This window comes from Tursiops truncatus, chromosome 1 (genome assembly GCF_011762595.2).
Source record: "Tursiops truncatus isolate mTurTru1 chromosome 1, mTurTru1.mat.Y, whole genome shotgun sequence".
NCBI classification, from domain to species: Eukaryota; Metazoa; Chordata; class Mammalia; order Artiodactyla; family Delphinidae; genus Tursiops; species Tursiops truncatus.
This window is the reverse complement of record NC_047034.1, coordinates 129034405-129046432: the sequence shown is the minus strand read 5'-3', so window position 1 is coordinate 129046432 and position 12028 is coordinate 129034405. Positions and strand designations below refer to the sequence as shown.

Below are 12028 nucleotides of genomic sequence, written 5' to 3'. Positions count from 1 at the left end.
GCTCTATCTGTAGTTTACTAATGAGAGAAACATGAGGCACAAAGAGATTAACCAGCTTACCCAGTTATTGATAAACACATATTGTTTTTGAAAACTAAAACTTTATTTCCTATCTGCCATTAATATGTGCTTATTAAAAGCTTAAGTTTTTCAGGTAAATGTAAAAATATTGCCCACCCAGTTGCTAGCACAAAGTCTGCTTTTGTGGAAAAGTTTTGCAGTTTTTCAATCTTAAATTCTATTATTAAGCAATGTTATTTCCCTTTTCCTTCTATATAAAATAATTAGCATGTGTTGTATCAAATACCAACATAAAATATTCTTATATTTATAAAATAAACTCTTAGTTGTACTGTGTTTTAAATTAAGGAGTTAATATATATTATTTCTAAGTTCCTGTAATGTCTGCTTTTTTTTTTTTTTAGTGTCTGATTTTTGAGTGTGTGTTTTAACTCAGATCACAAAAATATGTGATCTTCCTCTAGCATAGCTATGTTTGATTCCAATTTCTCCAATTATATAGAAAATATTTATGATGAGTACATTAACTTAATGTATGTTTATGCTATCCTTTCAGGGCTATTGAAGTTAAACATTGTTTTTGTAGGTTTACATAATTATATATTTAATGCATTTTTAAGGAGAAATGCTAGTTTTTTATTCCCCAAAGATTAAACCTTGAATGCCATCTAGTGGTTAAAGAGAGAATTGGCATTAGAATGAGCATGGGAAATGTCCCTTTTAAAATAAAGACATGCATACAGAGTGAAGTCAGAAAGAGAAAAACAAATACCGTATGCTAACACATATATATGGAATCTAAGAAAAAAAAATGGTTCTGAAGAACGTAGGGGCAGGACAGGAATAAAGACGCAGATGTAGAGAATGGAATTGAGGACACGGGGAGTGGGAAGGGTAAGCTGGGATGAAGTGAGAGTGGCATGGACGTATATACACTACCAAATGTAAAATAGATAGCTAGTGGGAAGCAGCCGCAGAGCACAGGGAGATCAGCTCGGTGCTTTGTGACTACCTGAGGGGGGGCGGGATAGGGAGGGTGGGTGGGAGACACAAGAGGAAGGGGATATGGGGATATATGTATATGTATAGCTGATTCACTTTGTTATAAAGCAGAAACTAACACACCATTGTAAAGCAATTATACTCAAAGATGTTAAAAAAATAAAAATAAATAAAAAATAAAATAAAGACATGGAACAAATTAGACAAAGAGGAAAATTCCTTTTAAAAAATAATTTTGCTTAATCTCTGCTTAGATGTTTTTAGAGACAGGAAGCTCAGTACTTCAGGAGCATTCAAATAGCTCTAATCTTCCTTATTTCTAGCTTAAATCCAGCACCTTGTGATAGTCAACCATTCCACATTTCTTTCATTCATTTAACAGACTTTCTTGAACACCTACCATGTGCTTTTACATTTGTCTGCAAAACCATCCAGAAAATGAGAAATTATCTCCATTTGATAAAGAATATTTTAACAGAAAAAATTAAAAACCAAACTCCCTAAGGTCACACACTCAGTAAGCGACAGAGCTGAAATTCAAATCCAGGCCTACCAGATGCTACAGTGAATGCTTTGTTTGATTAGATCCAGAATCAGCTCAGACACTGAGGATCCAGGCTTGGCTTTGGATATGGGTAGAAGACATGATTCAAGGGGTGCTGCTGTGGCAGAAAAGAAAGTACTGCCTCTTGTCCTGGGAAACAACACAAATAAGGCTCTTCTGTTTTGTGGACTTGCCCTTTAAGTCTCAGAAAATAGCCATCATGTCTTTCTCCCACCTCCTCTTAAGTTTTCTATTTTTAGAATAAACACACCCAGTTCTCTCAACTATTTTTTTTCAATGAATTTAATACTCTTTATTGTTTCCCTCTTATGGATATGATTCATTTAATCAATTTTTCTCTCAGAATGTTGCCCTCACATTTTACCATGGATTTCTGGTTGTAGCACAGAATCTGCTGGATCCTCCTTTATTACCAACAGCATGGCTTAAGGCTGCGTCCCCTTACATCTCTCTTCAGAATGAGGGGTTTTGAGTCAAAAACACATACTGGGCTTCCCCCCACCAAGGGAATCTCTTCTTTGGCTCTGCTCCCACGTAGAATACTCTTTTGAGGGAGGGGTCTCTCTGTCTCTTGCTCTCTCTCCCTCTCCCCTTTGCCCACCCCTGCAACAACCTACCCCATTCCCCCCATTTCCCCTGACACCTCCCACTCCTCGTGGCCACAGAAATGCGATACATGGATGGACTTAGGCCTTGGTCTGAGCAGGGCTGAGAGTGAGGAGAGCTAAGGTTCCCTGTAGGCATATTAGATTATATTTTACCTGAAGGGAAGAATAAAAAGGAGGCCAAGAAGTTCCCTTAGAACATGTTACCAGAAGTCTGGTTACTAGATGCAATAAGTTTTATGATGCTTGTTATGTTCATAGAGTGACTTCTCAAGAACGTGTAGCAGTTTACAGAGCCCCCAAAATGATATGAGAATTGAATATGAACAAGCATTAGGGTTTTCTCTTTTACTTTTAACTTAATAATTATGGCACCTTCCCTTATAGTCATTTTAATTGCAATTTAAACATTGTGACAATAAACAGTTTTGTTTTTATAATTTATGTTTTCAGTTAGAAAAAGACAAATGTTTGAATGAAAAAGGAAATATCAATAGTATGTAGTGTTTTGAGGACAAAGAGTTATCATTGGAGAAAAGATATAGATCAAGTAATATTGTTTTCTAACTAAAGTCATGTTTGCCTCGAGGAAAATAAGATTCTAATGATTTTGTTTGTTTTGGAATTCACACAAGGCTGGCAGAGGCTAGAAATAGTTTGCGTTCCTGCTAGTTAGAGTGGCAAGAACTCTTAATTCAAAGGGCGTTGGATGGAGACTTCAGAAGGGTCATGCCTTAGGAGTAGGGCTGTATCTGTCTCCAAATAAAGGCTATTTTAGACGCATATGGAAGGCTAAACACAAACCTTGCAGTACTAAACTGATTTGTAAGATACTGAACTTCATGCCAGAACAATGGACAACTATATATAAAGGAAAATAACAAAATTCAGCACCCAGCAACATAAAATTTACATTGTCCATCACCCCATCAAAAATGACATCATACAAAAAAACAGGAAAATATAATCTATATATTATATATATATATATCTTATATATCAATATAAATAGATTCATAAATAATAGAGATGATAGAATTAGCAGATATGGACCTTAACGCATCTTTTATACATCTTATAAAATATACTCAAGGATCTAAAGAAAGTCATGAATGTGATGAAAAGTAATGGCAGATATACAAAAGACTGATGGAACAGCTAGAGATAAAATAAATAAAAAATGTTTTAAATACACAGTGTATGGAAAGAACAGCAAGTTAGATACTGAAGAAGAAATGACTCATGAACCTGAAAATGTAGCAATATAAACTCTTGAAAATAAGCGTAGAGAGAAAAAAGACTAAGAAAAAAAGCCTCAGTGAGCTATGGGACATAGTTTAGTGGTGTGTGATACATGTAATTGGTGTTCCAAAGAAACTGACAGAAAATAATATATGAAGAAATAATCATGGCTGAAAATTTTCCAAATTTGATAAAAAATGTAAACTCAGAGACCAAGAAGCTCAATAAGTCCCAAGAAGCAAAAGTACAAAGAAACCATTCCAAGGCACATTGTAATCATATTGCTGTAACTCAGTGATAAAGAGAAAAATCTCAAAAGCAATAAAGGATAAAAACACATACACATGTAGAGGAACAAAAATAAGAACAACCAATAGCTTCATGTCAGAAAACTTGGAAGCCAAGAGGTAATGGATGGCAACTTTAAAGTGCTTAAAAGAAAGAACAATTGGGGAATCTGGGTGTAGGGTATATGGGAGTTGGTAGTATTCTTGCAACATGCTTGTAAGTTTGAAATTATTTCTGAAGAAAATAAAGGTCATTATTCTTCCATGGTTAAATAAATAAATAAAAGAAATGGTTAACCTAGAGTTTTATACACAGTGAAAATCTCTCTAAAACAAAGATAAAAACTTTTTCATACCAATAAATTCAACCACATAGATGAACAAATTTCTTGACATCTACCAATGCTCACTTAAAAAGAAATGGATAACCTAACTAATCCTATGTCTAATAAGGAAATAGAATTGATAGCTAAAAGCCTTCACACAAAGACAAGTCCAAGGCCAGATGTCTTCACTGAAGAATTTTCCAGACATTTAAGGAAAACATAATACCAATGTACACAAACTGTTTCAGAAAATGGAAGAGAAGGGAGTACTTCCCAATACATGTTATAAAGTCAGCATTACCTCAATAACAAAACCAAAGACACTATAAGAAAAGCAAAAACAAATGAAGAAAACTACAAATCAGTACACCCTCTATACATAGATGAAAACAGTTTAGCAAACTGAATATAAATAAATACATTTTAAACATGGTTTAAACATTTTAAATATTGATTTTTAAAAAATGTTAAATCAAGGTTACATTTCTGGTGTAAGCCCACTTGGTCACAATTAATTATAATAAATAATTATGATGATTATACATGACCAAGTGAGGTTTATGCTAGGAATGTAACCTTGGTTTAATATTTTTAAAATTCAAACAGTGTAAAATAGAATAAGAAAGAAGAACCATATGATCATCTCAATAGGTGAAGAAAATTTCAACACCAAATTCTGATTTAAAAAAAAAAAACACCTCTCAGTAAGTTAAGAATAGGAAAGAACTTCCTCAACCTGTTAAAGCACATCTATGAAAATACTACAGCCAACGTGCGTAATAGTAAAAGACTGAATGTTTTGACCCTCATGTCAGGAGCAATGCAAGGACGTCTGCTTTCAGCACCTCCATACAGCATGTTATTGGAGGTTTTATTTTCATCATAGTACATATCACTGCTGATATATCTTGATTTTCACATCCGCTTATTTTTTTCTCCTCTCAATGGGGCCAGGGACCTTGTCTGTCTTGTTCTTCCTGTATCATTAGCTCCTAGAACAGTGCCTGGCACAAGGTATGTGCTCAATGAATATTTTTCAAATGAATGAACTTTTCAGAAGTATTGTGTAAGTGAGGTACACCTGTGAGACAAAAGCAGTTCTATTCCACTTTAATTTCAATTACAATAAACAATATTTTCACCAAAAGTTTTCTTGTCATAATATATTAAAAAATTTAGTCAGCCCCAAAAGAAATTTTTGTAAAAATTTTCATTTCCATATATGAACTCCTTCTCTAAGGAAATGCTGTTGTAGCTTGACTTGGGCTCCTTGATATCTCCTACCAGGTGGTGGGTTTTTTCCAGGATATGTCATGAATTTTTCTGGTAGAATTTTTCCCTTGTGTAAGGGTTGCAGTGTTCTCCCGAAACTCGTGTCCACCCAGAACCTCAGATTATGACCTTATTTTGAAATAGGATCTTTGGAGATGTAATTAGTTAAGATGATCTATAGCAGATTAAGTTGGGCTCTAAGTCCAGTAACTGGTGTCCTTCTAAGAAGAGGAGGGCAGGGAGACACCAGGAAGAAGGCCATGTGGCAGTGGAGGCCGAGATCCGAGTGACGAAGCTGCAAGCCAAGGGTTGCTGGGAGCCAGTAGAAGCCAGGAAGAGGCAAAGAAGGGTTCTCTCCTAAAGCCTCCAGGGGAAGCATGGTCCTGCCAACACCGTGGGTCTAGACTTTAGCCTCCGAAACTGGGAGAGATTAAATTTCTGTTATTTTAAGTCGCCATGTTTGTGGTAATTGGTTATGGCACTCCCAGGAAGCTAACATACCTTGCTCTACCAAATGGTGTTTTTATTACTCTTAAAATATTAATCTAACGCCATATTTGTTTACTTTTCTAAGTACTAGTCTGTTGGAAAACACATACTGGAATCATTTCAGTTTACCATTGCCTTAGTCAATACTCAGCATGGTACCATTGTCAAAGCCCATTGCTCTGCTTGTCTGTTTCGTTTGATTTGTCTTATTTTTCTCAAAAGTAATATACGCTTCCCAAAATTCATTCTTCTTCTTCCGCTTCTCCTTCTCCTCCTTCTTCTTCCTCTTCCTTTTGTTCTTCTTCTTCTTCTTCTTTACTAAGTACAAATGTTTTTAATAGGTGTTTTCTACCTAACTTTCAAACCTTATACATACTCTTTGAGAAAACAGGGAGAAAAACTCACTAACTCATTCAACACATTGACATCAAAACTTAACAATGATGCGATTTTTTATAGTATTTTTCTAAAAATTGTGTTTGGCCTTTCCATTTATATCCATAGGTGATAATTTCTTCTTTTTGTTATTCTAGGTATGCTGCTGCCATGGCTCGGATTGCTAGAGAAAATAAAAAGCCTCACAAAACCAGTTATCCAACTGAAAGAAGTTATCTCTGTACAACTCCGGGTAAACTGAGTTCAATCTATTTGTTTTACTTTGTTTTTAGAAGTGAAATACTAGTCATAATAATAAATTTAAATTTTTATTCAGTTCAAATAAGTTTTAGATATGTGAGGCCTAATCTTGTGTTCCCTTTTTAAAGCTGCTTTAACTCTCTCTAACAAAATAAATTCAGTAAGTTACTTACATAAGAATTGGAACTTTGAAAAAAATGAATTAGTTATACTTTCAAGTTTTGTAGCCTTTGATAGGTGAATACACAATTTGAAAATCTAAGGCTAAGTTTCAAATGTATAAAAGCAGCAAAAATAAGCAAAACACTAAATAAACTGATTCCCAGAACTCATTTTAAATTCAGAAATACATGCAACATGGTTGAAAAGAAAGGAATAATATTAGTTGAGATGTTTCAGGTACTATTTTTAGAATTAAAATTTTTTCAAAGAAACATTTGGTACAGATTGGGGGTAGGTCTTGAGCAGGAAGAGAGAGCTGGTAACTTATGGAAATCAGCTACTATAGAAGGGAGAGCAAAACATTCGGGGTCAGAGAACTTGGGTTTAGATACCACATCTATGTAATTATAGGAGAGTCTCTTAACCTCTGAGCTTCAGTTTCTTCATCCTCAGCTAGTACTGGGTACATGGAAGATGTTCAGTAAATATTTGTTTCTAACATCCTTCCCTATGTCAGAGGATTCTTGTGACTAAATGACTCCATGGAGGTAAAAATTCTTTGTGAACTGGGAAGTCCTCTGAACTATTCGTTGCTGCTTTTGCTGTTGCCTGTCTTTGAAACACAACAGCCTACAAACGCCAGACACAGGCAACAACCTTCATTCAGTGATTGTTCAAGGTCCTGCCCCCCATCTCTTTCTTTTCCCCACTCAGTATCTACTTCTCTTGCTCCTACTTGTTTTGGTGTGTCATGCAGATTCATCCTCTAAATTACCAGCCTCAGTCTTCTCCATTCAACTGTGCCTTATTCCAGATTCAAGGTGCCTGGAAGAATTGGTAAGAAGTGTTGCTTTCTCCAGCCTTACTCTCTGCTTCCTCCATGAATTCTCTACTCCTCTCTCTCCTCCAACATCCTCCCACCCCCATCTTCACCAGTGGAAGAGATCATTTCGTTAAGTTGATGATTGCAACAATTTCTGTCCATGCTTTGTCAGACTGCTTTCTGTAGCTCAAATCTGCTTATGTTTTAAGTGAATCTAAAATTATTTGTCCTACTTACACCCTAAACACCACACTGACCTAGTAGGTCATGGTTGTTTATTCCCTCCTTCATTTCAAAAAAATTTGAGAGGTGCTCTGTGTTTTCTCATATACCCACCCCCCAGTTCCCAGCATCATTCCCTCCTTTTTCTTCCTTTCTAGTACCTACTCATTCTGAGATTCAGCTCAGGTATTACCTTCTCTAGGAAACTTTCCCTGTAAGCCATCATAGCACACTATCATGTCTTATCATGCTCTATTAGTTTTCTATTGCTGTGTAATAAATTACCACACACTAATGGCTTAAAACAGCACACACTTGTTATTTCACAGTTTATATGTGCCCACAGTCAAGGCACGATGTAGCAGGATCCTGTGCTTGGGGTCTCATAAGGCTGTGATCAAGGCGTCAGCTGGGCTGCATTCTCATCTGGCGGCTGGAACAGGGAAGAATTTGCTTGCTGTAAGCTCACTGAAGTTGCTGACAAAATTCACTTCCTTTTGTCTTTAGGACCGAGGGCCCAGCTTCTTGCCGGCTGTATGCTGGAGGCCTCGCTCTGCTCTTAAGGCTTCCGGCAGTTCATCGCCTTGTGGACTTTCCCAGCGTAGTCTCCTACTTCAGCCAGCTAGCAAGGAAATTCTTTAGAACAAGTATGATAGTAAGGTAGAAACTTATATAACATAATCATGAGAGTGAGATTCCATTACCTTTGTCATATTCGATTGATTAGAAGCAAGTAGCAAGTCCTACACATACTCAAAAGGGAGGAGATTACACAAAGGTGTGAACAGCAGAATGTGGGGATCATGACAGGCCAGCTTAGAGTCTGTCCACCACACGTGCTATGTTATAGTGGTCTCTTTACTGCCAGTCTCCTTTAAAAGAACGTGACCTCCTTGAGGGAAGGGGCTGTTTACCTCTCAGCATGGTGCCTGGCATATAGTAGTCATTCAATGCTCATGAACAAATGAGTGAATGATAGGATGGGGTAGAGTTGTCACTGTTTCAGCAACCCTGTGATTTTGGAAAAAGGGGGGATAAACTCATGATAAATGAGAAAAAGTAAGAAAAGTGAGCTGGAAGAGAACATTTTAAGGAATGTCCAGAAACTCTTTGATTTCTAGTTCTGAGTCATGTCCTCTTTGAAATTGGAATAGACTCTCCTTTGTGTCTAATCTTACTGCTGAGAGAAGAGACTGTACCTAAGAGGTTGTGGCCAATTAGATTAGTGTTCAGAAATATTCACTCCCTATCCTGTTCCACCACCGTGGGCAAAATGTACTCCCTTGACCCTTGACTTTGAGCTTTGCCATGTGACTGTTTTGACCTGTGGAATATTAGTGGGTATGATGTGCTCAGGGTTTGGGAAGGGTTTGTGCAATTTGGCTTGCTCTTTTTCACTCCTGCCATCATCACAAGAACATGCCTGGACTAGCCCTCTGGTCACCAAGCTTCCCAGCCAAGCTTCCCAGCCATCCGCAACCCACAGAAGCTTACCCACAGCTGACCTGCAGATGCGTGACCTAAACAAATGCTTGCTGTCCTATGTCACTGAGATCTTGTGATTGTTTATTATATAGCAAGAGTGAACTTGTACAGGATACCAAAGGAAAATATGACTCAGCTGGAAAAGGAATGAACTCTGTGCTTCCCTTTTGCAGAGAGGGTTAGCATGTCATAGTTTGCCAATGTGAAAAAATTCATCTGAGATTTTGGAGGTGGGAGTGGAGAAAAGGCCGTCATTCTTGAGAAGTGTGTATCATACATGGCAGCTTCCTCAGACACAAAAGTTTCATGCAACTCTTCACAAACTCTCACTTTACAGATGTGATGGCTTCACAGAAATCTCCATGAGCTCACAATGTTTGTCCCACTTGGGATGGTTAGATGTGTGCAGCATCTTGTGCTGGTTTCCCCACTCATAGTGCATCAGGCTAACATAGGCAGTGATATTCCTCTGGTTCTCCAGCTATGGCCTTCCACACCTCACTGCTCCAGGTCTTCCCACACGTGTATAGTCCTTGTTTCATATATTGAACCTCTCACTCTTGTATTACTTGTAAGGGCTCTGTTTTTCTTTTTCTTTTTTTTTTTCCACATCTTTATTGGAGTATAAATGCCTTAAAATGCTGTGTTAGTTTCTACTGTACAACAAAGTGAATCCGCTATACGTATACATATATCCCCATATCCCCTCACTCCCACCCTCCATATCCCATCCCTCTAGGTCATCACAAAGCACCGAGCTGATCTCCCTGTGCTATGCAGCAGCTTCCCACTAGCCATCCATTTTACATTTGGTAGTGTATATACATCAATGCTACTTTCTCACTTCATCCCAGCTTCCCCTTCCCCACTATGCCTTCAAGTCCGTTCTCTACGTCTGTGTCTTTATTCTTACCCCACCACTAGGATCATCAGTACCGCTTTTAAAAATTCCATATATATGCATTAGCATATAGCATTTGTTTTTCTCTTTCTGACTTACTTCACTCTGTGTGACAGATTCTAGGTCCATCCACCTCACTACAAATAACTCAATTTCGTTCCTTTTTATGGCTGAGTAATATTCCCTTGTATACATGTGCCACATCTTCTTTATCCATTTCATCTGTTGATGGACACTTAGGTTGCTCATCTCCTGGCTATTGTAAATAGACCTGCAATGAACATTTTGGTACATGACTCTTTTTGAATTATGGTTTTCTCAGGATATATTCCCAGTAGTGGGATTGCTGGATCATATGGTAGTTCTAGTTTTAGTTTTTTAAGGAACCTCCATACTGTTCTCCATAGTGGCTGTATCAATTTACATTCCCACCAACAGTGCAGGAGGGTTCCCTTTTCTCCACACCTTCTCCAGCATTTATTGTTTGTAGATTTTTTGATGATGGCCATTCTGATCAGTGTGAGGTGATACCTCATTGTGGTTCTGATTTGCATTTCTCTAATAAATAGTGATGTTGAGCATCTTTTCATGCATTTGTTGGCCATCTGTATATCTTCTTTGGAGAAATGTCTATTTAGGTCTTCTGCCCATTTTTGGTTAGGGTTGTTTGTTTTTGTGATATTGAGATGCATGAGCTGCTTGTATATTTTGGAGATTAATCCTTTGTCCATTGCTTCGTTTGCAAATATTTTCTCCCATTCCTTTCATCTTTTTTATGGTTTCCTTTGCTGTGCAAAAGCTTTTAAGTTTCATTAGGTCCCATTTGTTTATTTTTGTTTTTATTTCCCTTACTCTAGGAGGTGGGTCAAAAAGGATCTTGCTGTGATTTATGTCATAGAGTGTCCTGATTATGATTTCCTCTAAGAGTTTTATAGTGTCTGGCCTTACATTTAGGTTTTTAATCCATTTTAAGTTTATTTTTATGTATGGTGTTAGAGTGTGTTCTAATTTCATTCTTTTACATGTAGCTGTCCAGTTTTTCCCACACCACTTATTGAAAAGACTGTCTTTCTCCATTGTATATCCTTGCCTCCTTTGTCATACATTAGTTGACCATAGGTGCATGAGTTTACCTCTGGGCTTTCTATCCTGTTCCATTGATCTATATTTCTATTGTTGTGCCAGTACCATACTGTAGCTTTGTAGTATAGTCTGAAGTCAGGGAGTCTGATTCCTCCAGGTCCAATTTTCTTTCTCAACATTGCTTTGGCTATTGGGGATCTTTTGTGTTTCCATACAAATTGTAAAATTTATTGTTCTAGTTCTGTGAAAAATTCCATTGGTAATTTGATAGGGATTGCATTGAACCTGTAGATTGCTTTGGGTAGTATAGTCATTTTCACAATATTGATTCTTCCAATCCAGGAGCATGGTATATCTCTCCATCTGTTTATGTTACCTTTGATTTCTTTCATCAGTGTTTTATAGTTTTCTGAATACAGGTCTTTTGCCTCCTTAGGTAGGTTTATTCCTAGGTAGTTTATTATTTTTGTTGCAGTGGTAAATGAGAGTGTTTCCTTAATTTCTCTTTCTGATCTTTAGTTGTTAGTGTATAAGAATGCAAGAGATTTCTGTGCATTAATTTTGTATCCTGCAACCTTACCAAATTCATTCATTAGTTCTAGTAGCTTTCTGGTGGCATCTTTAGGATTTTCTATGTATCATATCTTATCATCTGCAGTGACAGTTTTACTGCTTCTTTTCCAATTTGTATTCCCTTTCTTTTTCTTCTCTGATTGCTATGGCTAGGACTTCCAAAACTATGTTGAATAATAGTGGTGAGAGTGGACATCCTTCTGTTGTTCCTGATCGTAGAGGAAATGCTTTCAGTTTTTCACCATTGAGAATATTGTTTGCTGTGGTTTGTCACATATGGCTTTTATTAGGTAGGTAGGTTCCCTCTCTGCCCACTTGCTGGAAGGTTCTTATC

General features: G+C 37.1%; 1 protein-coding gene across 3 annotated transcripts in view; it reads left to right on the top strand.

The window, feature by feature from the left end:
- The window catches only part of UBE2U (ubiquitin conjugating enzyme E2 U), a 68797-nt gene that overhangs the window by 44228 nt on the left and 12541 nt on the right, over positions 1-12028 (top strand). For 2 of the 3 annotated variants that reach the window (XM_019919309.2, XM_073788704.1), the window contains one exon: positions 6343-6437. In XM_019919309.2, coding sequence (XP_019774868.1) covers positions 6343-6437 — 95 coding nt within the window. Of the gene's footprint in view, positions 1-6342; positions 6443-12028 lie in introns of those variants that run through there. The other variant, XM_073788677.1, reaches the window with a different exon arrangement.